The sequence below is a fragment of the Portunus trituberculatus genome, chromosome 6 (genome assembly GCF_017591435.1).
Source record: "Portunus trituberculatus isolate SZX2019 chromosome 6, ASM1759143v1, whole genome shotgun sequence".
Taxonomy (NCBI): domain Eukaryota; kingdom Metazoa; phylum Arthropoda; class Malacostraca; order Decapoda; family Portunidae; genus Portunus; species Portunus trituberculatus.
Genome location: NC_059260.1, coordinates 278,161 through 305,660, shown reverse-complemented (window position 1 = coordinate 305,660; position 27,500 = coordinate 278,161). Strand labels below are relative to the sequence as shown.

Genomic DNA, 27,500 nt, shown 5'->3' with positions numbered 1-27,500 from the left:
TACAGAATTAGTGATGAAGGGAGAGGAACAACTAGACAGAGGGAAAAAAAATAATGTCATCTAAGTCAGAATGCAAACCTCTTGTTCTTTTCACCTCTTCAGTATCATGAAGTGTTTCTATATTCACTCTGCTTACAATTTGGTAATTTTATACAGCTTCAGAAACCCATGTGGGGAATGGAATAGAAAAGACTTTGGCTATTGATCTTTTGACTTCCATTGACCCTTCCTAATTTCAATAAAATGGTCAAATCATACACAAATCTCAAGGTAAAAAATGCATCCTAGTACTGAAAAAGTTAAAAAATAGTTTTCCTGTACAGCATAATGTATAACAAGTCTATAGGACACAGCAATGTTCAAACACAGAGGCAACACAAGCACCAGAGCAACAGTCACCCACGCACCGTCCAATCACAGGCATGCACCCAAGTCTCGGTGGCGTCTGGGGTGAGGGCGTCCTGGATCTCCGGCACCGTGTCATACATCCGGTACTTCCAGCGCGACACGTGGACACGCATGCCGAACCGCTCGTGCAGGCTGCGGTACACATATTCGTACCCATACTTGGCTGTTGGGAGATGAATTTGTTGGGAATAGAACACATGGCACAAGATCGCCAGTTGTGGAATGCAGTCATCGCCCACTATGATAACAACACAGGTAATCCACAAACCCACCTGGACACACAAGGTGGATGAGGTGGTTGTTGCCACGCGCCAGCCACTCCTCCACTAAATCCCCAATGGCTGAGGCGCTCTCTTCACGTGTGGGGAAGTGGAGGATGTCACGGTGGCAGAAGGTGGTGTCAATGTGGAGAGAGTCAACCGTCTTCACTGTGCCGTCCCTGTTGTGGAGTGCCGAGATCCGCTCCACATCACCCACACTGGTGCGGAAGTCCCCCGTGTACAGCACTGTTCCACCACGACCCTCAAACAGGAACCTGCCCAGCACAGAGGTCATGGGACTCATGAGAGAGAGAGAGAGAGAGAGAGAGAGAGAGAGAGAGAGAGAGAGAGAGAGAGAGAGAGGCAAAGCAGGGGAAAACTGGAAAAATACAAATACTCTCCCCTTTCTCTCTCTCTCTCTCTCTCTCTCTCTCTCTCTCTCTCTCTCTCTCTCTCTCGTTTGTATTTCTTTGTTATATAACTGAATACATTATTTGCTATATATATTGTATTAATCACTTCATTTATTCATTTATCTATTTTGTGTGTAGATATATATATATATATATATATATATATATATATATATATATATATATATATATATATATATATATATATATATACACTGAGAGAGAGAGAGAGAGAGAATACTGTTACCTGTCTTGATTTTTCTCTCTCTCTCTCTCTGTTTTATTGTAAATTGTTTTATTATTATAGTACATTTACTATTATCATTTATTATTTATTATTATTATTATAATTATTATTATTATTATTATTATTATTATTATTATTATTATTTTTATTATTATTATTATAGTACTATTATCATTATAGTATTATATTTTTATTATTATTGTAATGTGATTGTTATTATTTGTATAATTTTCATTATTATTTTATTTATTAATGTATCATTATTAATAATGTTTTAATGTAAATTGTTTTATTATTGTACGTTTACTATTATTATTATAATTGTTATATTATTATATTATTATTATTTTAATATCATTGCTATGTTATTATATTTATTTTTCTTTATTATTTATCATTTATCATTATCTATTGTTTCTATTACTATTATTCTATTTGTCATTATCATCCACTACTGTATTTATTACTGCATTTATTACATATGTGTTATGTAGATGTATATTTGGTTGTAGAAGTGGAATTTAGTTAGGAAATCTTTAATTTACTAGTTTGTAAATACATGTATAGTAATTAGGCCTCTACAACTAACCGCGTCGGCCTAACATAAATTTCAAATAGGTCTGTAAAAGAGCTTATGCTCAACAGACCGAGGGAATTCTTCACATTCTGTATCATACTGATTTTAATGTACCCATAAAGGCCCAATAAATGTATCAGTATCAGTATCTCTCATTCTCTGTATCTGTGTGTCTCAGCCTGACACTCACATGACAGAGCCGGGGCAGTGGCCGGCCGGGATGAGGGTGACACATAGCTGGTGGCTTGCCTCCTCAGCCACATTTGGCACGGTGATGCTGACCGGCTCCTCGTGTGGCAAGGGTCGCACGAATGGGTCCAGTGGGCGGTGGCGGATCGAGGCTTGAAGGAAGCGAGCGGTGATGGAAGAGCAGTAAAGGTACACGCCGCTGTTGCTCTCAAGGTGGTCCAGGAAGTGTGGGGAGCTGAGGCCAATCATGTGGTCTAGGTGGATCACAGTGATGAGGAAAGGTTAGGATCAGGTGGAAATGTGTTCACTCACTTTTTGTCCTCATTAATTTCATCTGATTTTTATTTCACTATTTTCTCATGGGGAGGCAGCCTTGACATGACTCAGGGTAGAAACACAGAAAAAAATTCATAAACATGAAGTAAAGTGAGTACATTAATGCAGCATATATAGTCATCTTTTGTGCTACTGAGAAGGACTAATTGTAGGCATTAACCAATCTTAAATACTGGGATACTGAGTGAGGTAGGTGTGTGTGTGTGTGTGTGTGTGTGTGTGTGTGTGTGTGTGTGTGTGTGTGTGTGTGTGTTTCACTGTTTGATCTGCTGCAGTCTCTGACGAGACAGCCAGACGTTACCCTACGGAATGAGCTCAGAGCTCATTATATCTGATCTTCGGATAGGCCTGAGACCAGGCACACACCACACACCGGGACAACAAGGTCACAACTCCTCGATTTACATCCCATACCTACTCACTGCTAGGTGAACAGGGGCTACACGTGAAAAGACACTCACCCAAATATCTTCACCCAGCCGGGGAATCGAACCCCGGTCCTCTGGCTTGTGAAGCCAGCGCTCTAACCACTGAGCTACCGGGCGTGTGTGTGTGTGTGTGTGTAATGAGATAGATGTGTGTGTGTAATGAGATGGATGTAGGAAGAGTGTGTGTTCAGAGGGCAGGCTGTGAGCTGTGTCTGCCTCCTTGTCCCCTAGTCTTGTGCTGTAGGTCACAAAGGAAAGTGTTGTGAGGTCAAAATTTGTCACAAGAAAGTTCACAGCAGCACTGGTGCAGTACAACACACCGGCCGATCCAGTGCACCTCACCAGGGACATCACCGCCCTGACAGGTGTCCACCGCCTCCCCTTGTGAGAATCAGGAATGAGTTGTTTATTTAACCTTCAGGTCAATTGGTGCTTCAGGAAGGTGAGCAGTGTAAGATGAACTGGCTGAAGAATGGCAGAGGAATGCAAGGAATAACATTAGCAGAGTGTAACATTTCCTGCAAGGCGACACCACCACAGAAGTGTTGGCAGCAGGCGCCAACCCGCCACACGCCACACCACACGCCGCCGCCCGCGTCTCCCTAAGATGGGCGTGGCTCACATAGAACACTCAGCAGTGGGCGCGGGTGGCGACAGGCGCGAGGCAGCCTCAAGACTTGTACTCACCTGAGTGTGCATGGCTGAGGAAATAGGCAGTGCTGGCAAGGTTTCTGCCGTCAAAACGATCCACAGAGATCTGTGGAAACTCCTTAAGTTTGCCTGAGAAGGAGCTCATGGCGCCCGCTGAGCTCTCTCACAGAGCTGCTGGCATCATGGGACCCCGCCCGCCCGGCACAGGCTAGACGTGGGTCATCTCGCCGCTCGGGGGAGAGACATGAAGTGGCAGACTGGCGGGACGCGCACCACCTCCACCGGCCACCATTGCAAAATGTCAACACTGCGGCGGCGGCGGCGGCGGCGGTGGCGATCATGGTGGTGTGGCGCGCCAAACAAAACGTCAACACCACACAGCAGCGATGCCACAATGCCATACCACACCTCCACACACCACACTCATGACTTGCTATCACTGAGAGGCTGTGGCCAGGCAGGGATGCTGTGCGCGCGGAGCGTGCGCCTTCCGAGAAGAGTGCCTCTTTGCACAGCTGTGGCAGCGTGCGTCAGGACACGCACGCGCCATGTCAAAACTGGCCGTCTTTCCAATTATTAAAAACTCTTACCTGCTTGATTTCCTCGCTCTTCGTCAATTTCTTATTTGGTGCGCAGTGCTGCAATATTCTTCGACAAGTTGACAGTTCAGCAGCAGCAGCAGGCACTCTGCCGCAGCTCATTCGCAACTCAACCCTTCCTACCACTATCGCTGGGCACTGGGCACCATCACTACCGCACCACGGCTTGCCATTCGTTTTGCACCAATGTCAGTGTCAGTAACAGTGGATATGACAAGACAAACGACCGTTGGTCTGATCCACCCAGACTGAATCCGTGTACCTATAGATCCTGCTGGGTGGATAGACACGGAATACGGGAACGTATGGGGACCATTAATCTCTCTTCCATTCAGTAGAGTATATAGTGTAACACACACATATATTTGCACTCTATAATAATGTTACTACAATTATTACTACTACTATTAGTATACTACTACTTCTACACTCCCTCTGAGGTGGCCACACTATGGGTAGTGCTGTGCATCATTCCCAGACTCATGTGGGAGATGGAGCCATGAGCACCCACACTATTGGTTGTGGAGCGAAGAATTGCCCTGCTTTTATGCCCTGATGATAATGATATAGTGGGATAAAGTTCTTCACAACAGTAGCCAGGATTGAACCAGAAACATTAGGCCCAAGCCTGAAAATTTTTATTTAGGACAGAAATGAGGAAATGTTTTAGCTCCATCCATCTTCACCACACACAAACACAAACACACACTCTCCCTCTCACACATTAACATTCAGGGAGTCAAAAAATTTTTTAAATCCTGAATTACCCAAAATCACACAATACTGAGAGAGAGAGAGAGAGAGAGAGAGAGAGAGAGAGAGAGAGAGAGAGAGAGACAAGAAGGGTTGCCTGCCCTTTCCATTTAAAGATAACAATTGGTCCTGTGGAGACAGCAATGCCCAAACATTCTTCCCAAAGTGACACAACCATAAGCAGTTTGGCTCAGCAAAGCACCACTCTGTCTACAATACCCAAAAATGTGTGTAAATAGAAACTCAGAGTCTTAACTAGAGGGTTTATTCCTCTCATCACACAGACTGCCACCACCACTACAACACCGCCTAGAAGGTCTTGGGCGTGGGCCGGCCGTAGGTGATGCGGTCGCGCTTCATGTTCTTCTTCTTGTGGTGGGTGAGGTAAGGGAACTTGATCTTGGAGTTGTGGAACTGGGTGGTGAGTGGGCGGCGGCACTTTCCACTGGACACAGTCTCCACACGCATGATCTGTGAGGGCCAGACACCACACTGTTCTTAGTCAGGTGCCAAAACACAATGAAACTCTCTCACTCACTCACACAAATAAGTACACAGCTTCATAAATACATGAGTGTGTCTAATTCAGCCTTAAGAACCAAATACGTCCAGTTTACCTTCACATAACACTGAAGTACTCTAATGGTGGAACCTTGTAGCAATGCATACCTTATATTGTTCCTGTACCTAATTCATTTAGTACACATAAAGAAACAATTAATACCACTCTACTATGAATTTCTTGCATAATCCTGAAGCCTATACAAAATAAAAGGATTAACTAGCAAGTAGTGTGTGACTGAGCGAGTTATCTGTGACTGCCTTGATTCACTCCGGAGGGGAAGGAAACCCCTCTGGAGGCGACAAGAAGCCTTGGTTTGTTCTCTGCACCTTGCAAAGGAAACCCCTACAGATGGTGGAACCTTAAGGAGGTGCAGCACCTTGGGAAACACACACACACACACACAGACAACAACAACTAAGTAAATACACACAAAGAATAAAGATGACACTGGTGATAAATTAAGTGAATCATTACATATAAGAGCACACAGACAGACAGACAGATGGACGGACAGATGAACAGACAGACACTGACCTGTATGGAGTGTGCGCGTGCCCTGTGTCGTGCACCCATGTCACGGTAGCACTGAGTGACGGCGCCGGACACAGTCAAGTCCCGGTACTCGCGGTACATGTTGTGTGTGCCGGAGCGGGAGTCATAGCGCAGCCAGATGCCAATGTTCTTCACCACCTGTGGCTTGCGTTCCACCACCTGGGAACACACACACGAACAAACAGTCAGTCATCTTGTCACCCATCCATCTACAGTAAAAGTCCTTAAATCCGGAAATCCTTATAATCCGAAAAATTTGAAAGGCTGAGTTAAATATGTAAAAAGTAAGAAATAATAGTAATAAATATATAATAATAATAGCCGAAACCGAACATATCATCACCGACATTGAGTTTAACACAAACTCGTATGAGAATAATATTTGGAGGTATTATAAGTGGTGTTTTATGTTTCTGTAGGTGATGTGCGTGCATGCGTGTGTGTTGCAGAGTCCTGTTATCTGCGTGGGTGGTCCAGCTGGTGTACGCTCAACGCTGGTGATGTGATTGGCTGGCGTATATGATGTTGGATGCCTTCCTTTCTTTTTGTTTCCCTTTATCAGACATCAGTAAATGTTTTATGTTATGAAATGTGTTTTGTATTATACTTAAAATTATTTCATAAAGTGTGACATAAGTATTGTGGACTGTGTACATATTATGTGGGGTACAGTACAGTACAATCACTCAAACTTCTCAGTATATGTGGATGGTGGAATAGCCTAAGTAAAATAGTAAAATCACCTACACAAATACAAGTTGACAAGTAGGAAAAGAGCAATCATCACATATGGGGTGCCATAATGGCTGAAAAAGTCCATGCCACTCCCCCATAGTCTGTGGCAAATCCTCAAAAAACAATAAAAAAAAAAAAAAAAAAAAAAAAAAAAAAAAAAAAACTACTTAAATCTTGTGTGGTGTGGTGAGGAAGTACATAGTGGACTGGTGGTAGTAACAATCCCTGTAAGATGTTATAACAGTACTACAAAGAGATATAGCAAGATGGGGTTAGTTTAGTGGGATTTACATAGTACCCTCAAGATTTTAATCTTACTTTCAGCCTAACTATCTTACTATCCAGAAAATCCTAGAATCCGGAATGCCTGAACCCCCATGACTTCCGGATTTCAGGACTTTTACTGTATTTAGCTCCTTCATTTTTCATGCCTGTATTGCCAGACTTCTGTATATTATTCTCATTATGTACACAGATTCTATCCATGCTCTTACTCAGTTCTTCTCCACACTCAAAAATTTAAAAAAAATCAATTTCTGTACAACAGGAAAAATAGACAGAAAAAAAGGCCTACTTAGTTGTCAGTTCCCTTGAAGATCTGAGTGTTAATCAAAATAAAGAAATAAATGTCTTGAAACCTACCTCTTGAATGTCATTCACCCACCTATTTAGCCATTTTATTTCCTTACACCAGCATTGCCACCCTTGTGTGTATTATTCTCAATATGTAAGACAGGTTTCATTTATGTACTTGGCCAGTTACCTTTCACACACACACACTAGTAAGTAGTGTGTAACCGAGTGAGTTATCTGTGACTGCCTTGATTCACTCCGGAGGGGAAGGAAACCCCTCTGGAGGCGACAAGAAGCCTTGGTTTGTTCTCTGCACCTTGCGAAGGAAACACCTACAGATGGTGGAACCTTAGGGAGGTGCAGCACCTTGGGAAACACACACACACACACACACACACAGGGTTAAGGGTTAGCACGCTCGACTCACAATCGAGAGGGCTGGGTTCGAGTCCTGGTAAGCGGAGAGGCAAATGAGCAAGCCTCTTAATGTGTGGCCCCTGTTCACCTAGCAGTAAATAGGTACGGGATGTAACTCGAGGGGTTGTGGCCTCGCTTTCCCGGTGTGTGGAGTGTGTTGTGGTCTCAGTTCTACCAAAAGATTGATCTATGAGCTCTGAGCTCACTCTGTAATGGGGAAGACTGGCTGGGTGACCAGCAGGCGACCGAGGTGAATTACACACACACACACACACACACACACACACACACACACACACACACACACACACACACACAGCTTACTTACACACACACACACACAAAATTTTTTTTTTCTTATATAAGAGAGCAACATAATAATAAATAAAAAATAAACAAAAGACCTACTTAGTTACCAGTCCCCTTGTTGGTCTGAGTGTTAGCCAAAAAAACCTACCTCTTCAATAAATAAATGGCATCTATTCTATTGGGGAATAAAGCGCCATTTCCTCACCAAATTAATAGAGACAATTTCACCGCTGGACTTCTTCATCTTCTTCAGCTTGGAGAGGAAGTACCAGAAGCGAGACTTGGCCGTGACTCTGTCTGGGGCGAATATCCTCATCTTGTACAGCTGCGGCTCAGGGTCTGTGTCTGAGGGCAGCTTGCGCCCTATCACGCTGTACTCCTTTAGCTGCCCAGGGGAGAAACAAGGCCGTGAAAGATTTTATTAATTTCTATTATTGGTAAATTTGTAGTTTCAACCAATATACCCTATCTTATATTTCTTTTTCCCTATGTCTAACAAGCTTGGGGACCTCCTAACAAAGTGGGGTTTTAACCTAACACACTGTGTAGTGTAGTGGTTAGCACACTCGACTCACAATCGAGAGGCCCGGGTTCAAGTCCCGGACTTGAACCCGACACACACACACACACACACACACACACACACAGATGTGTTGAGACTTGGAACAGTTTGAGTGAGGAAGTGGTATCAGCAAAGAGTGTACATAGTTTTAAAGAAAAATTGGATAAGTGTAGATATGGAGACGGGACCACACGAGCATAAAGCCCAGGCCCTGTAAAACTACAACTAGGTAAATACACACACGGGAAGGACGGGGGCTGGTGGGACGGGATCAGGGTCCGGGTCAAGGGAGCCGCCTGGCGGTCTGAACGGGGGTATATATAACTATCGCCTTATTTAACACAGTAATGGGCTGTTTATCTGTTGTAGTGGTTGATTCTGGCTTTGCTTCACTCTCTGGGTCTGGACACACAGGGGGGAGGACAGAAAAACAGTGTTGGACACCTGCGGGGAAGGCACAGCTGAGGTGCCCAGTGTGGCCCAATATTTACGTACGCAATTCATTTTAAAAATCGCCACAAGAAAAACGCCACTCACACTGAAATGCACTACACTTTTAAATGCAACAAAAAGTTTTACTAAGAACCAAAACATAAAAACGTAAGCGAGTCGTTTGTTTATAAAACGTCGTCCATCGAAGGGTCACTATTTCAAAATAACGGCGCCACAACACTCCATAATGTCGAGATGGAAAGCACAGCCAAACTACATTACATTACATTTTCTGAATGAGAAGAATTTTCGCTTTCCAGCCAAATAAAGAAAACACAGATTCCTCGTCGTATAAAGATTTTCGTTTTCTACTTTTGAACCGTTAACACTTTTTAATTTGAAAATACGAATAGTTAAACCAAATCTTATGGAATATTATTGTTTGGATCATGCTTTTCATATTTTTCTAGTCTTATATCAAGCACTAAAACAATCCTAGGCGCGCTAATTAAAAAAGGTTAAAATTGTATAAAGCCGAAAGTGTTATTTCAACGAGAAACAAAAAACGGAGCTAGACACGATCTTATTACGGATTATACCTTGATTTACATTCCTATCAATAAATAAAATACAAAAACAATGCAAGCTCCAATGATAAACGAGAAAAAATTGTGATGTAGAACCGAAGTAGTTTTTTTGCACCTTTTTTCACCTCCTCCATCTTCCCTCCCTTCCCTCCCGCATTCCTCCCCACCCTTCCATCTCCACCTCCTCCATCTACTACAACACAGAGAGCCCTTAAAACATCTGCAAAACACTCGAAAAGCGCCCTAAATAACTTGGCTGCAGGGTGGAGAGGTGGGACTGGTGGCGGGCTGGTCGGGTTGGCGCCTGGTAGAGTGGGTGGTTGGGTGGATGGGTGAGTTGGGGTTGGGGTGTGTGTGTGTGTGTGTTTACCTAGTTGTAGTTTTAGTGTGTGTGTGTGTGTGTGTGTGTAAGAATATTGATATAGATTTCAGTTTTTATTATTGTTTGTTTGTGGCCTTGTGACTGTTATTGCATCAATGATAAACTCTCTCTCTCTCTGCTTCTGTATTAACATCTTACTATATTATGACTTCATTTTAGAGGGAGGCTTCAAGACATTTGCCCGTCTTTTGGCTAACTCTTAAACCTGCAAGGGAACTAAGTGGCCCTTTTAATTTTTTGTTGCTCTTGGCCAGTTTTTCCCTCTTACATAAAAATAAATAAATAAAATTGCTCGCGCGCGCGAGCGAGGATGCGTGCTTATGCGAGTGTTTATGTAGGTGGACGAAATGGGGAATGGAAGGAGAGGGAGTGTAGTAGTGATACCACCACCAGCAGCAGCATTATTATCGTGTGTGTGTGTTCACCTAATTATATATTACAGGGTTCGAGTGGGGTTCATAGTGACCTGTCTCTATATCTAATTTTATCCAAACGAGAGCTTAAAAATACCCTCAAAACTAAGACTTTCAGACAATTTCTCATAGGCTTACATTCCCCTGCTCCCGCGAATCTCTCCCAGCATAACATTCACTTGCTGGTTAATGGCATGTTAGAAAATAAATAAATAAATAGTCTCCCAGTTGTTTTATCATGATTTCCTCCTATTCCCTTATTCATTATCTCTTGCTTTATTCCCATTTCCTCCATGTAATAACTCTTCTCCCTTTTTCCCTTGACCAATAGTGACTTCATAAATGTGACGTCAAATCAGCTGCGTGAGAGAAGAGAAGGGGTAGCCGGGAAACGAGGCGAGCTGGAGGGACGTGTATATTAGGATAATGCTGTAGTTTAATACTCTTCACCGATTCACAGCACAGCATTCACTGATGATAGAAAAGAAAGCGGTGTCCAGGACTTTAAATCGCCACCTATGTGTGTTTCATGGCTATACAACCTTGAAATCCACGATAACTTTGGTTTTAATATTCTTCTCTAACAACACAGCATTCAGTAAATGATGTAGAAGATAGGTGTCCAGAACTTTAAATCGCCACCTTTAAGTGTTTCATGGCTATATAACCTTCGAAATTCACGATAACTTTGGTTTTAAGAATACTCTTCACTGATTAGCAGAACAACATTCACTAATAATATAAAAGTAAGCGGTATCCAGTTCAGCCCCGTGTCCTCACCCTCACCTGATTTATCAAAACATTCTTCCTCGGGATCGCACGTCTGCTCTCACTAATCCCATCATATCTCACTCATCCGTCTCCACAGCGTCACTTTACAGCGTGGCAATGATAATACACACACTTGGCATTATAATGTGACCTATCATTGTGTCCTGTAGTTCGACATAACTGAAAAATAACGATATACCCCATGCCCTGCGCCGCCACCAGCTGTATTCACGCATCACACGGTGGCACATTTCACACCAATTTTCATACATTTCACCTGCATATATAAAATCTAACCCAACGGAGGCATACACTGATCATTCGTTTATCTCTAAGTGGCAGAAGAAGGGCATAGAGCCATGCTAATCCTATGAAATAGTCCAAAATGTGAGGACCTACCAGGCCGGAAGCCTTCATGGCGGCGGATCACGCGGGAAGGAAGGTCTGCTGTTTATTGACGGTCAACAAATTCTTCACAAAGCTCATAATGATCTTGATCTTCATTTTGACCTCAAGATCGCTTTTGATTGGCCTCTAGATCGGCAACTATTGTAGAGGACACACAAAATACAAGCAGATAAAAAAAAAAAAATACAGTATTTTGTACACTAATATTCGTCTCTACAACTTGCGATTTGCGTCTCAATCTCTCCAGAAATTCCTTCACAGCTTCAATCACTCTTTCATTCGCTTCTCTATAATCTATATATAGACTCACTAGCAGCACCATCCATTCCCTTCCTCTCACCAGTCTTTCATCCCTCTTATACCCTCATTCAATCAAAATCACTCACATTATCTCCCTCCTGTCTCTCTCATGCTTCCCAGACTCCAGCACTTGCCCCACCGTCTCATCCAGTCACCCTCTCCCATGTCACACACCTAGCACACTTTTCCTACGTGACTCAGGCTATCTGTAGTTCATTACATTTACATCCATACACTGTGCCCTAGCTAGAGATCATCACCCAGGCTGCCATCATACCACCTCTCATACATCGGGGCTTCCTTTTCCCTGTACCATTCCGGAGTACTCTTTCGTTCCACCTCATTCTTCCGTATATTCAGTCCCACACTCTTCACTTCGCTGTCTCTCTCACTTTTCCATTTCCTCGCATTCCATTCAGTTCCCGTACACTTTGTCTCTTGTCATGATCCATTCACGCTCATTTTGATTCCTCCCAGCTATTCTCATCCCTCACACAACTTGTAATCCACTCCCGTCTGTCATTCTTATGCACCTCTTCCTCCATTTGCTTCTACTTTCATTCCACAGATAAATACTTCTCGCTGTTCTCTCATTATCCATTCCTTCCAGCCTAATATTGTACAGACAGCTCTCTTGATGAAAAGTGGTTATCATTATTTTTAATTTATATATCAACTCAAGAGATTAATAGGCAAAAATCATCAGCTAGAAGTAGTAGTGGGTTATTATTACGTATTACTATTATCTCATTATAGTGTATACAAGTTGGAGTAGACGAGAAATTAGCAATAACACAAATTTTTCCTGGTGAAGGGGGAGTGGTAGTGGTGGTGGTGGTGGTGGTCACTGGTCACATTATTGGAACCTGAAGATGGAGGCGGCGTGGAGTTCACATCATCTGGCCACCACATTATGATTTCTTGACAGGCTGCACGCGGCCACCCTCCACACACCCTGACACGTGAGTTGCCGTGCCCTGACCCCTCCCAGCTCAGGTCAAAGCCTCGTAACCTCGCCAGTGACCTGTAACATGGATTTTCACACCAGCTGATTGGAATACCCCCAGACCAATATTTCCTGATGTCATTTTTTTTTTTCATTACTGCGTGTGTGTTTGGTGTGGCACGGTTACACTTCCTGGTGAATGTTACGAGGTGTCTGTCTGAGAGTATTGGTGAGGTTGACGTAATATTTGGTGAAATAGATGGACATATTTCATTAGGGTCGAAAATATTGTATCTTGGCATTAGTAGACGTGTGTTCTTTAACCCCTTCACTACTGGGACATGTTTTCATATCCCTTCTGGTGACTATTTGGTAATTTTCTACAGCTTCGGAAACTCATGTGGGGGATTAGAATAGTGAAGACTGGCCATTAATCTTCTGACCTCCATAGACTGTTGCTAATGTCAATAAAATGGTCTAATGGTATACAAATCTCAAGGTAAAAATGTGTTCCAGTATTGAAGGGGTTAAAGTAGTGAAGACTGTGGCCATTAATCTTGTGACCTCCATAGACCCTTGCTAATGTCAATAAAATGGTCTAATGGTACACAAATCTCAGGGTAAAAATGTGTCCCAGTACTGAAGTGTTTGCTAGGTAATATTTATCACATAACTTGAAAAGAGAGAGAGAGAGATATATCACAGCCCCTCTCCTCCACAGACACAGCACGCAGCAGTCGAAGCAACAGGGCCAGCCAGAGCATCCTCCCAGCGCAGCGCCACAGCCTCCCTTGCTGCACCATGGAGCCACACATGTTGCAGGGGCTGTGGGCGCCGGACAACCAGCAGCAGCACAGCCGGGCCTTGGAGTACCTGCAGCGGCTGAGGGAGAGCTCGGACGGATGGCAGATCTGTGGCGCCACACTGACCTCCGGCGGCACAAGTCTGGACGATAAAGTGAAGTTTGTGTGTCTGCAGGTGGGTATGTGTGTGTGCGGATGTGTGTCTGTGTATCCGTTTGTGCATGTGTGTGCGTATGTGTGTTGGTTACTTGTATTCGTAGGCCCATATTCAGAAACGCCTTGCTCTCTCACCACGACTATTTTCCAAGGCCACAGAGATGACTGGCAGGGTTTTCAAGTGTTTCTTCAGTTAATAATCTTGTCACTCTGCCTCTAGAACTGTAAAAACACCTTAAAAACTCATCTAAACTCAAATAAAGCCTTTTGAGATAGTGGAGGTGAAGTGGAGAAGTGTTTGAGAATACCAGCCATAGTCTCAGATCATGAATATACACATGAGCATCTCTGAGTGTGTTTATGAGTGTGTGAATACAATTATTTGTGTGCCTGTGAGCGTGTGAGGACATGATTAGCACAGGGCAGCACTCACATACACACACACACACATACACACAGGTGATGGAGCACTACGCACAGACACGCTACGTCATCGCCACACCCGAAGAGCAGAGTCTTCTTCGCCAGCACCTGTCACAGTGGACCACCGCACTCTGTATGGCCACCGACGCTGAGAAGGTGAGGAACCAATGCTGCTGTTGTTGCTGCTTCTTTTTCTTCTTCTTCTTCTTCTTCTTCTTCTTCTTCTTCTGCTTCTTCTTCTTTTAATGCAAGAAGGGAAGTTGGCCAAGGGTAACAAAAAGGAAAAAAAATGATTGTCAGATCTCTCAAAGAATTAACAGAGCTATCCAAAAGTCTGGGATAAATGTCTTGAAACCTGCTGCCGTCACTCTCTTCTTCACCTTATTCCTCTGTCCTCTTCCCCTCACTCCTCTGTGCTAAGACTATTAACAAGCACTTCATTTTGTCCTCTTGTCATTTGAGAGGAAAACCCCAGTTATTTCTTACTTTCACCTTGTCTTGTTAACTCATCATTATAAACTAACATAATTTCCCAGCCTAGCCAATCCAACGCAACTCACCCTAACCTAACCTTACCTTACCTTACCTTACCTTGTTTTCACTCCCCTTGTCTTGTTCAGCATAAATAAACGCAACCTTTCTTAACGCTCGCTCTCTCTCTTTCTCTCTCTCTCTCTCTCTCTCTCTCTCTCTCTCTCTCTCTCTCTCTCTCTCTCTCTCTCTCTCTCTCTCTCTCTCTCATCCTGACCCTCGTTTTCTCTCCCCTGGCAGGTGTACATTCAGAACAAGACCGCACAGCTAATGGCGTTGGTGTTTGTGGTGGACTACCCTGACCGCTGGCCCTCCTTCATTGCCGACGTCCTCTCCACCCTCCACACCGGCGCCAATGCTGTTGACCTGTATCTCCGCTTGTTGCTGGCCATAGATACTGAGGTGAGTGGCTGGTGGTGGTGCTGGTGCTGGTGGTGGTTGGTTATTCTTTATTGTTGTGGTTTTGGGAGATGTAAAGTATAATATGGAAGAAAATAAATGAATAAATAAAGGGAATAGTTCAATTCTGCAGGTATGTAAGTCTTATAAAAGAATTTCCAAGGGATGTAGTTGAAGTGACACAGAATTTTTAAGGATGTTTCTGTATTTCCCTCTTGCCTCCTTCCCTCTCCATCCTCCACCTTCCCTCCTTCCCTCCCTCCTTCCCTCATTGCCTCTCCATCCCTCCACCTTCCCTACTTTCCTATCCATCCCTCACCATCCCTCCACCTTCTCTCCATGGTCAGGTTGTGGACCGGGAGATCATCCACACACAGGCGGAGAGTGAACGCAACAACCGCATCAAGGACACCATGAGGGAACACTGTGTGGTGGACCTCACCAACTCCTGGTATGACATCCTGGTGAGTGATGCATCCGGCAGTGTTGTGAAGGTTGTGTGTGGTGTTGTCAAGGTTGTGTGGTGTTGTGGCTGTGTTGTGAAGGTTGTGTGTGGTGTTGTGGCTGTGTTGTGAGGGTTGTTTGTGGTGTTGTGAAGGTTGTGTGGGCTGTTGTGGTTGTGTTGTGAGGTTGTGAGTGGTATTGTGGCAGTGTTGTGAAGGTTGTGTGTGGTGGTGTAACAGTGTTGTGAAGGTTGTGTGTGGTGTTGTGGCTGTGTTGTCAAGGTTGTGTGTGGTGTTGTGGCAGTGTTGTCAAGGTTGTGTGTGATGATGTGGCTGTGTTGTCAAGGTTGTGTGTGGTGTGGCAGTGTTGTGAAGGTTGTGTGTGGTGGTGTGGCAGTGTTGTGAAGGTTGTGTGTGGTGGTGTGGCAGTGTTGTGAAGATTGTGTGTGGTGTTGTGGCTGTGTTGTCAAGGTTGTGTGTGGTGTTGTGGCTGTGTTGTCAAGGTTGTGTGTGGTGTTGTGGCTGTGTTGTCAAGGTTGTGTGTGATGTGGCGGTGTTGTCAAGGTTGTGTGTGATGTGGCGGTGTTGTCAAAGTTGTGTGTGGTGTTGTGGCAGTGTTGTGAGGGTTGTGTTTGTTGTTTATTGTGGTACACTTGTTGAAGGGGTAAATCTGTTTATATATTGTTGTCAGAAGGGATTAGGATTGGTGGGCCGTTTTCTAAGCACAGCAGGAACACAGCCAGCTTATGTAACGTTCCTGGTTTTGCAGCAAGAACCATTGCCCATGTTCTGTGTATCATGGGCCAGTGTGATATCCCCCTTTATTCTTGAAAGCATAGATAATGAAGAAAATATCACAAAACTGCAGGAATAAGCATATAAATAGTGCCTTTCACCCTACAGTGCATTGATAAACAGTGTCTTTTAGTCTTTCATCCTACAGTGCATAGATAAAGTGTCTTTCACCCTACAATGCATAGATAAACAGCATCTTTCAGTCTTTCATCCTACAGTGCATAGAGAAACTGTGTCTTTCACCCTACAGTGCATAGATAAACAGTGTCTTTCAGTCTTTCACCCTACAGTGCATAGAGAAACAGTGTCTTTCACCTTACAATGCATAGATAAACAGTGTCTTTCAGTCTTTCACCCTACAGTGCAAAGATAAACAGTGTCTTTCACCTTACAATGCATAGTGTTCATATATTGGTGTCAGAAGGGAAAGAAGTGGTTAACCCTGTGTCCTCCACCATTGCCTCCCTCAGGTGAAGTATGAGAAGAGCCACCCCAGCCTGGTGTGTCAGTGTCATGATGTCATTGGGGCATACATCTGCTGGATTGACATCACCCTTATAGCCAATGACAGGTGAGTCTCTACCTGCACACTTGTCACAGGTGTTCACTAGTCCCATAAAGCCAGAAGGGTTGGTGATGCAAGTCTTTATGTGCATGGGCCACTTATAGAACACTTCAGGGCCATCTCTCTTCTGTTTCCCTCTCTATTATTTTTTTCTTCTCTCCTCTCTCTCTCTTCTCTTCTTCTCTTCTCTTCTCTTCTCTTCTTTCCTCTCTTCTCTCCTCTCCTCACCTCACCTCTCCTCTCCTCTCCTCTCCTCTCCTCTCCTCTTCTCTTCTCTCTCTCTCTCCTCTCCTCTCCTCTCCTCCTCTCTCCTCTCCTCTCCTCTCCTCTCCTCTCCTCTCCTCTCCTCTCCTCTCTCTCCTCTCCTCTCTCTCTCTCTCTCTCTCTCTCTCTCTCTCTCTCTCTCTCTCTCTCTCTCTCTCTCTCTCTCCTGCTACTATCACCCTTGTTATCCCCTGTTATCCTACCTATCATCGTCACCTCTCCTCCCTATCAGATTTGTGTGCAAGCTGGTTAAGTCACTCACTCCCTGGTATCTATTATCATTCCCTATCATTTTCTGTATCATCATCTTTATCATCCTCCCTATCGTCCTATCATTACTTCTCCCTATCTGATTTATGTGCAAGCTGGTTAACTCACTCCCTGTTATCTCTATCATCATTCCCTATAATTTTCCGTATCATCATCTTTATCATCCACCTTATCATCGTCACCTCTCTTACCAGGTTTGTGTGTAAGCTGGTTGACCACCTGAAGGAGCCACTGCTAAGGGAGGCTGCAGCAGACTGCATCCATGAGGTCATTACTAAGGGCATGGAACCGCTGGCCAAGACGCAGCTCATTGAGTCCTTTGTCACTGTGCTGGACAGGGCTGGGGTGCTGAAGCCGGTCGATGTGAGTGTGTATATGTGTGTGTGTGTGTGTGTGTGTGTGTGTGTGTGTGTGTGTGTGATGAGACTTCCCTATCCTTATCTTTCTCAGTCTACTGAAAAACAACTGCATTCTTCATTCATCTTACTAATAACTTTACACCTTGTCTCAAAATGTGTTTGGTCGTGTAATGGCGCTGTCTTTCCTCGGCAGGACGATGACTCGGACTTCCTGGTGAAGCTGGCCAGACTCATTAATGGCATTGGGGTCCAGCTCATTCTGGCCTGGCAAAAGTAAGTGTGTGTGTGTGTGTGTGTGTGTTTGTGTTTAGTTGTTTAAGCTTGTAATGTCCTATTTCTCTATTATCTACCCATCTCTCTGAAGCTTGTATTCTTAAACCCTTCTGTGCTTCGCCTCCACTCTTTCAAAAAGGCTTTATTTAAGTTTACACAAGTTTTTAAGGTGTTTTTATGGTTCTAGAGGCAGAGTGACAAGATTTTTACCTTATTAATTGAGGAAACACAATTGAAAACTCTGCTAGTCATCTCTGTGGCCTTGGAAAAGAATCATGGTGAGAGAACAAAGCATTTTTAAGCAAGTTTTTATGGTTCTAGAGGCAGAATGATAAGATTTTCACATTACTAACTGGAGAAACACTTGAAAACCCCACTAGTCATCTCTGTGGATTTGGAAAACAGTCGTGGTGAGAGAGCAAAATGTTTCTGAATACAGGTCTAGCTCTCACCACTTCCCTGTATAAGTTTTTACTATTCTGTTTATCTATTTGTCTATCTGTCCAACTCTCACCACTTCCCTTTATAAGCTTGTGCCCTCCAGTTTTCTCTATTTGTGTAGCTAGATATCTGTGTAACTCTCACCAAACCCCCACTGTCTCCTTGTTTAAGTTTGTACCATCCTATTTATTGTCTACCTATCTGTCCAACTCACCACCTTCCTATCTGTGACCTTGTACCATCCAGTTTTCTCTATTGGTGTAGCTAGATATCTGTGTAACTCTCACCAAACCCCCACTGTCTCCCTGTTTAAGTTTGTACCATCCTATTTATCTACCTATCTGTCAAACTCACCACCTTCTCCTCCCAGGCTGGACAAGAAGGAGGTGGAGAAGAAGATTATGATCCGCCAGGCTGTGGAAAGCAAGGTCACTCTTCTCCTTGTCTTCATGGCCAGTGACTATGATGACATCTCGGCCGCTGTGTTCGACTTTGCACGTGATTATATCCAGGTGTGTGTGTGTGTGTATTTGTTTGTCTTGTCTGCATTTTCTATTGTATTTTTTTTTCCATTTATCTATTTGTTAATGTTTTGTATTTGGGTGTGCTTCGGGTGTGTGTGTATGTGTGTGTGTTTGCATTGTTAAGGGAGGAGGTGCCATGAATGAATCAGTATGTTTCTCTATGTCTTCTGTTTATCACACACGTACAAAGATTAATTCTTTCAGTACTGAGGCACATTTTTACCTTGATTTTTTAGGGTAGCAGACCATTTTACTTGCATTAGGAAAGGTCTATGTAGGTCAGAAGGTTAATAGCCACAGTCTTCACTATTCTAATCCCCCACATGAGTTTCTGAAGCTGTATAAAACTAAATAGTCACCAGAATTAATATCAAAACACGTCTTGCTACTGAAGGGGTTAAAGACACGAAATATATCACTAACTCTGCTGTTCCTGCTGTTCCTGCTGTCCAGATGATCAAGCAGAATGGAGGGCTGAGTGAGGTGGAGCGTGGCCTGCTGGAGAACATGCTGTACGTGGTGATCACCAAGACAAAGTATGATGAGTCCTACAATTTTGACCAGGCTGGTGAGGAGGAGGCAATGTTTGATGACTACAGGAAGAGACTCAAGGTGGTGTTTGATAACCTGGCTGCCCTGATTCCTGAGGTCGTCCTGAAGGTATGTATGTGTGTGTGTGTGTGTGTGTTATTCTAAACCTCAACTAATGGATGTTTTATGTTTTGAAGTTCAGTTTTGATTGGTTTTAAGCTTTATCCTTAGATTTTGCTTTATGATTGTATGTAAATCCAAACACTGTGGTCAATAAACTATCTTCTTATCTGTGTGTGTGTGTGTGTGTGTGTGTGTGTGTGTGTGTGTGTGTGTGTGTGTGTGGCGTTGCTTCACCCTCACACTGTCCTTCCTTGCATCAGGTGACAAAGGAGTATGTGGTGACGACGCTGAACCGGTGGCAGGCGTCGTCATATGAGGATGTGGAGGCAGCTGTGTCCCTTCTGTACAACCTTGGCGAGGCGCTCCCTGCTTCACACGGCAACCACTTCTCAGGTCCCACACAGGGGGGCGACCCGGCCTCCTTGCAGGTGTCACAGGTACAGCTGAGAGAGAGAGAGAGAGAGAGAGTGAGCCTGCCAATATGAGGTAAATCTGAGCACAGCGACAAGATTGACAATAGTAAAGAATAAAAAATAATAAAGAGAGAGAGAGAGAGAGAGAGATCAATGAGAAAGTTTGCCCCAAGAAATAATAAAATGGTCTAATCATACACAAAACTCAAGGTAAAAATGTGTTCCAATATTGAAGGAGTTGAGATGATTGCACACCACCTCTTCCTCCTCCTCCTCCTCCACCTCCACCACCACCTCTCCCTCCTGCAGGTGAAGACATCCACCATGCAGGAGATGATGCGGCTGCTGGTGTCTTCAGGAGTCTCTGCACACAGCCACCCCGCTGTGTCACTGCAGTTCTTTGAGTGTGTGGCGCGCTATGAGAAGTTCTTTGCCTGTGAGGTGCAGTTCATTCCAGGCATCCTCACTGCCTTCCTTGACGTGCGGGGAATGAGGAACGCTAATCCCAGGGTGAGAGAGAGAGAGAGAGAGAGAAAGTAAGAATGAAAGTAAGAAAGAGGGAAAGAGAGAGATAAAAAGAGAAAAATAACTTCCATAAGAGAGAGAGAGAGAGAGAGAGAGAGAGAGAGAGAGAGAGAGAAAAGAGAGAAAAATACACTTCCATAAAAGAGAGAGAGAGAGAGAGAAATAACTTTAACCTCACAAATATACCTCAGTGTCCAGCCAGGTGTGTTAACGAGCATCCCTCACCTCACCTCACCACAATACCTGAGTGTGTGGCCAGGTGTGCTAACGAGTGTCCCAACAGGTGCGGAGTCGGACGAGTTACCTGTTTTCCCGAGTGGTGCGCTGCCTCAAGACTCACATCATTAACTACACAGAGCAGGTCCTGTCTCAGCTGGCACCCCTGCTGGCCCTGGCACCCCCACAGCCTGGTGAGGAACTTGCTACTTGGTGCCTGAGTCTTTCTTCTCAGTCACTCTAGTCTTTCTTATTCATCATACTTGTTTGTTTAGTTTTTTGGTGATTAGTGACTTGTTTTCCTTCTTCTTGACTTGTTATCCATTTTCTTTTACTATTAATTCATTTGTCTTCTTTTTTATCCTTTTTTCTTATTTTTTTTATCTATTTTCTAAGCTTTTTATTTTTATTTTTTAATTTTTTTTTATTTACTTATTTATTTTACTTTATCCATTTTTCTCTCACACTACAATTTTGAAGTGGGGTTGTTGAGTTCCATTTTTCCTCCATTTTCTCTCTATTTCCAGTTTTTCTCCATTTTTTCTCTCTCTTCTGGCAAAGCTCTCCTCTGCCCTCATAATAAATAAATGCAACTCACACTACAATTTTGCAGCGGGGGTGTCAAGTGGTGGCCTGCTGACCCCTGACGACCAGCTGTATGTGTACGAGGCAGCGGCGATGCTGGTGGTGGCCGGCAACACTACGGCGCAAGAGAAGGAGATGCTCATGAGGAACCTGTTGGCACCGGTCTTCTCGGAGGTGACCCGGCTGGCGGAGAGTCTGGCACAGGAGTGTGACCCTATGATGCAGGTGTGTGTGTGTGTGTGTTGGGGGAGGGGAGGGGGAAGAAGTTACCATTTAAAAAAGAAAAGAAATGAAAAAGAAAAAAATGTCATTGATAGAAGACAAATGAAAAGAAAGGAAATCAAATGTTATCGTGGGAAATCTTCAACATTTTCAGTGGCGATGTGACGTTAGGTATGTGTGTGTGCGTGTCTGCATCTTCTATTATCCAAGTGTGTGTGTGTATGTGTGGTTAATTTTCCCTGCATGGTACGCTAAATTTTTCCATCCCTGCACTTAACCTGACTTGATGTGAGCCTGTTCTCTTAACTTAACCTAACCTAACCTTCCCTCCCCAGATGAGCATTGCCAAGAGCATCTGCCACGCCACGGCCGTCACCGCCCGCACCTCCAAGGCTTTCTCCAACCAGAACACCATCCAGGCCTGTGGGTGTGTGCAGCTCTACCTGGAGGCCCTGCAGCTCTTCATTAACTGCCTCAGTGTATGTAGATTCTCTCTCTCTCTCTCTCTCTCTCTCTCTCTCTCTCTCTCTCTCTCTCTCTCTCTCTCTCTCTCTCTCTCTCTCTCCGCCTCATTCACTGGTTTCTGTGTATTCTCAAACCCTTCTGTTCTTCACCTCCTTTATTTAAGTTTACACAAGTTTTTAAGGTGTTTTTATGGCTCTAGAGGCAGAGTGACAAGATTTCTGCATTATTAACTGGAGGAACACTCTTGAAATCCCTGCTAATTATCTCTGTGGCCTTGGAAAGTAGTTGTGGTGAGAAAGAATAGCATTTTTAAAGGTGTTTTTATGGTTTTAGAGGCAGAGTGACAAGATTTCTGCATTATTAACTGGAGGAGCACTCTTGGTACAGGTCAGGTAGTGTGAGTGTTGCAGCCTTAACTCTCTCTTGGCACAGGTTGGTCTGGAGCGCGAGGTGGTTGGGTCAGGAGTGCGGCAGCTGATGCATCGCCTGGTGGTGTGTCTGGATGGCAACAGTCTGCTGCCGCTGCTGCCCACTGCATCTCAAGCCCTGCTGCACACACCCTCCACCAACGCACTCACCGAATATCTGCCACTCATCAACCAGAGCATCACCAAGTTCCAGGTGAGACACACAACAAGATGAAGAAGATGGTCTTGTTGTCTCACCTAATCTTCATCTTCACACAATTTACAGCCAGCTCACTTGTTACTTCTACGCTAATGGTCACACGGCAATCAGGAAACTTTTTATTACTTCTACAGCAACAAGGAGACACATTATTACTTCTGCGGCAATCAGGCAACACATTATTACTTTATTACTTCTACGACAATCAGAAAATGCATGATTACTTCTGCGGCAATCAGGAAATCAATGGCGAATGAATCTTGCAGTTCACTTTTACACATGGTGACCTTTGTGTCTCTCCCACAGAAGGACATTGGACCATTCCTGCAGAACATCTTTGTGCCGCTGGTGTCTGCCATCTTCACCGCCCTGTCCGAGCCCCTGGAGGAGAATGAGGAGGAGGAGAAGCGCACCAGGCGACTCCTCCAGCGTGGTTATTACCTCTTCCTCACCACCATCGTGTCCAACAACCTCCTGGACACTCTCGCTGCACTGGACGCCACCACACTGCATCAGGTTCTTGTCTTGTTGTTTCTCATCTTTTAGTTTTTCAAGTCAAGTGGTTGGTGAGTGGAAGGTTGAGTGCTTGTTGAGTGGTTGGTGAGTGGAAGGTTGAATGGTTAGTTAGTGGAACATAACTCATTGGTCATGTTAGTGGTGAGTCAATGGAACACAGGGACACAGGGACTGCCACATGTAGGCCTAACAGTCACCCTCTTGCAGATTCCCAGATAGACAGTCAATCATTGGTGTGGTGTGGTGTTGCAGGTGTTGATGTCTGTGGTGGTGTGCATAGATAGACAAATAGTTAATTACTGGTGTGGTGTGGTGCTGGAGGTGTTGATGTCTGTGGTGGTGTGTGTAGATAGACATATAGTTAATCATTGGTTTGGTGTGGTGTTGCAGGTGTTGATGTCTGTGGTGCAGGGAGCGGTGGAGTTTCCTGATCCCGTGGCACAGAAAAATTGCTTTGTCATCCTGCGGCGGCTGACGGAGGCTTGGGGGGAGAAAGATGTGGGGCCGCCGGGCTTTGTTGAGTTCCTTTACACTCAGGTATGTCATGAATCTGTCTCTCCATTTATAAGACTAACGGTTTGACTTCATTTTTATCTCCAAATAAGTTGTGAATCTCTGTCTCTATAGTATTAAAGCAGCTATTTGTCTTGTATTCTGAAACACTTTCCTCTCTCACTTCTTTCCAAAGGCTCCAGTTGAAGGTACTCGTGGTTTTAAGAGTATTTTTAAGGTTCTGGGGATAGATTGACAAAATTTTTGGTTTATTGAAAGGAGAAACTGTCTTGAAAACCTGGCTAGTTGTTTCTGTGGCCTTGGAAAATTGTTGTGGTGAGAAGGGAAGATGTTTCTGAATATGGGTGTTTGCCCTGCCACCATACACACACACACACACACACACACACACACACACACACACACACACACACACACACACACACACACACTTTCAATAACAGACAATCAGTGTGTTAAGGACAGAACTAACATTTATTCCTAACACAGGTGGTGCCGGCGTGCTTCCTGGCTCCCCTCAAGACGACCTTTGACCTTAACGACGCCCAAACCATCCTGGCACTGCATGAGTCCGTCACGTGTCTACAGTCAGTGTACAAGCGGCGTGGGGAGGAGCTGGTGTCCTACCTGCGCTCCGAGTACCTGCCCAAGATGGAAGTGTCCCCAGAGCTGATCGCCGAGTACTGCCAGGCGCTCACCTCCGACGCTAAGTTCTTTAGGAATTACAGCAAGATTTTCTTCCAGCGGGCCAAGTCATGAGGTGGCTGTGGCAAGACTCCCGCCCTGTGCTGAGTCCACCACCGCCGCCGCCAGTCCGAGCGTGTGTCCTGGGCTGCCTTGTTGTGTGATGGAAGAGTTGCTGCAAAGATATTTCTAGTCATATCTGCTGAGACCCAGTAGTGGGGGGGTAGCAAGCATCCTGCATGACTGACTGAGCCGGGCGTGGGTGGGACGGGTGTGTGGCTGTCATGCGGGTGTGTCACTGACAGCGCAGCACTGTGGTCAGCACGACAGGGAGGCTGAGGGCAGTGTTGGGAGGTCGGCATGTCATCTTGTTCAGCAGGAAAGGTTTGCCGGCCACACCAGCACCGCCACCACCAGCACCTTCACCTCCCGTCCTGCCAGCTTGGTGCTGTCCGCCAGACACCCCAGTGATGTGCCTTACTGTGCCTGGTGCCTGGTGCCCAGCTGCCTCTCAGCTGGTGACTCAGGCCCCACGTGTCTGTCGCCTGCACGTCTCCTGGGGCTAGTCACTCCTCAGCCTTGGAGACGACGTGCTGACTCTTTGCTCTAGTGTAAGTGTTCCCTCGGGTTCCCTGGAGTGTTGCCAGTGCAGGGTCAGGGAGAGCAAGACACATGACAGACTAGCAACACACTGATTCACTCTCTCTGTGCTGTGAGCCTGTGACCTGTGTGCTGATGACTAAGACCCATATTCTGAAACACTTCTGTGCCTCACAGCACCTTTACTATTTTCCAAGGGCTCTAGTTGAAGTGACACGGGTTTTTAAGTATGTTTCTGTAATTTTAGTGATATGTTAACAAGTTTTCTGCATTATCAAAAGGATAGATATTCTTTAGAACTCAGCTAATGGTCTCTGTGGTCTTTGAAAATGGTCGCAGTGAGAGAGGGAAGAGTTTCTGAATATGGCGCTAAGGCCGACTCGTTTCAGTCTGGAGTCAGTCTTTCTTTGACTATTTAATGACAATGAAGACTGTTCCTGTTTAACTCAGAGTCAGTCTATACAGAAATACCACAATTAATAATGTTGACCTTATCTGTATAAATGGAGCACATCTTTGATATCTTGTTGGTATAGGCTTGTTTAAATTAACCATTTATCTTGTTTACATTAGAGTTTCCTGCAACTTCTGCTTGGAATGACAATTATAATATTAATGTTTTGTTGTATGAATTTGTTGAGCGTGTGTACGAGTGTGGGAGCGAACCGGCTGGACTGTGCTGGGCTGGGCTGGGGATTCAGTCATGAAGGATGTGTTTAACTGTGATAGGCAGATATGATTAGACTGCTGCTCAAAACACTGTAAGGATTAACGGAGAACTCGCATGTATGTATTTATCAAGTGATGCATCATTTACCCTAACACTACATCCACTACTACTACTATTATTACTACTACTATGTCTTTTTATGGCTTAGCATCCTTGGTGAGATTATCCATGGCCATCTCAATCATCCACTCACTCAGGCTTGTGTCGACGCACCAGCTGTTACTACTACTGTGCCTCCAAGCGTCCTCTGCACCACCCTGTCCTCTCATGCCTGTGCTCCTTGGTAGTCTGGCGTTGCATTCCAGCATCCACACACACACACACACACACACACACACACACACACACACACACACACACACACACACACACTCAGGCCTATCCGAAGATCGGAAATAATGAGCTCTGAGCTCGTTCCGTAGGGTAACGTCTGGCTGTCTCGTCAGAGACTGCAGCAGATCAAACAGTGAAACACACACACACACACACACACACACACACACACACACACACACACACACACACACACTCATATATTCTAGTATTTGAGGTGCTTGGTATGTGTCAGGCAATTGCTGTTTGGTTCTGCCTTTGTCACCTTTGGAAGTGTGAAATGGAATCACACACACACACACACACACACACACACACACACACACACACACACACACACACACACACACACACACACACTTGTATTCTAGTATCTGAGGTGCTTGGTATGTGTCAGGCAATTGCTATGTTTGGTTCTGTCTGGTCACTTACTTAATGAGTCCAGTGGTGAGGAGAGGAGTCAGGGTGCCGGGGAGGGTAAGTCACCTGGGTTCTCCCCGGGAAAGTAGACCAGAATCCAACATGGGACTTGTTTGGCAGACGTTGTATTCAAACATTTATGGACAATTTGTATCTCGAGATGTAATATATCAGTATGTGTCTCAGTGTAGAGGAAGACTGGAAAAACTGTTATCTCTCTCACTTTGTCTCTATCTCTCTCTCTCAAGCAGGGCATTAGTTATACAACACATTATTTCATAATAACACATAATTATTCCATTCCTTCTTTAACATATTTTTTGCTCACTCATTTAATTCCTTCCACATCCTCTCTGCCTTCTTTTCTTCATATCTTTTTTTCCTTCCTTCACTAAAATGTTCTGTCATTTCATCATTGTATACCATCAGCTTTTACCCACAACTCACTTCACCTCATCTCACTTCATTTCACCTCAGCTCACCTCATCCCAACAGTACATTCATATTTACCATCGATTATTCTGTATGTGTGTGTCCTCTGGCCCTGCTCTGTGTACCACCCACATTGTAGCAGACGTAACCATCTAGTGGTGTGTAGTGACCTGCCTGCCTCCTGCCACAGCTTATGACTGTCTCCTCCTCCTCCTCCTCCTCCTGCTCCTCCATGTTCACCTCTGGACCACAGTGATATAGTCGTTGTTATTGTTGTTGTTGTTGTGTCCAACGTTACATTCCTACCAGCTTGGTCCTCCTTGCTGCAGCATCCACAGGTGTTATTCTAAGTGCCTTATTATCATCGGTTCCACAGCGGTTATGGCAACACTGTTGAGTAGCACAAAGGCTGGATCATACATACACCATTTGGTTTCCTTTTCTTTGACAGCTAACAACACTTAATGAAAGCTGTACTTGGTGGAAGGGACTGGTTTGGCTACCTG

The 27,500-nt window shown here is 44.6% G+C and overlaps 3 protein-coding genes and 1 non-coding gene across 4 annotated transcripts in view; 1 reads left to right on the top strand and 3 right to left on the bottom strand.

The window, feature by feature from the left end:
* The window catches only part of LOC123518547 (protein artemis-like), a 12,030-nt gene extending 8,201 nt beyond the window's left edge, over window positions 1-3,829 (bottom strand). Inside the window, exons 1-4 of the mRNA XM_045279381.1 lie at window positions 3,546-3,829; window positions 2,096-2,348; window positions 681-943; window positions 408-571 (exon numbers count right to left, since the gene is read on the bottom strand). Coding sequence (XP_045135316.1) covers window positions 408-571; window positions 681-943; window positions 2,096-2,348; window positions 3,546-3,654 — 789 coding nt within the window. The 5' untranslated portion in view covers window positions 3,655-3,829. The remainder of the gene's footprint in view (window positions 1-407; window positions 572-680; window positions 944-2,095; window positions 2,349-3,545) is intronic.
* Window positions 2,902-2,975, bottom strand: Trnav-cac. The gene has a single exon. It is a non-coding gene; the product is annotated as a tRNA-Val (tRNA).
* Window positions 3,830-5,110: 1,281 nt separating the features above from the next.
* Window positions 5,111-11,710, bottom strand: LOC123516795 (60S ribosomal protein L18a-like). Its single transcript, XM_045276467.1, has 4 exons — window positions 11,559-11,710; window positions 8,218-8,397; window positions 5,961-6,137; window positions 5,111-5,332 (listed from the first exon to the last, which is right to left on the bottom strand). Exons 1-4 carry the CDS (start codon window positions 11,574-11,576, stop codon window positions 5,171-5,173), a joined length of 537 nt encoding a protein of 178 aa, XP_045132402.1. The 5' UTR covers window positions 11,577-11,710; the 3' UTR covers window positions 5,111-5,170.
* A 972-nt stretch (window positions 11,711-12,682) lies between these two features.
* On the top strand, window positions 12,683-25,921 carry LOC123516789 (exportin-T-like). The gene is made up of 19 exons (XM_045276454.1): window positions 12,683-12,829; window positions 13,535-13,791; window positions 14,232-14,351; window positions 14,967-15,128; window positions 15,473-15,589; window positions 16,834-16,934; window positions 17,657-17,825; window positions 18,015-18,094; window positions 18,906-19,047; window positions 19,513-19,719; window positions 19,974-20,150; window positions 20,436-20,636; window positions 20,935-21,061; window positions 21,481-21,677; window positions 22,010-22,153; window positions 22,572-22,760; window positions 23,073-23,282; window positions 23,673-23,819; window positions 24,285-25,921. Exons 2-19 carry the CDS (start codon window positions 13,615-13,617, stop codon window positions 24,552-24,554), a joined length of 2,937 nt encoding a protein of 978 aa, XP_045132389.1. The 5' UTR covers window positions 12,683-12,829; window positions 13,535-13,614; the 3' UTR covers window positions 24,555-25,921.
* Window positions 25,922-27,500: the final 1,579 nt, after the last annotated feature.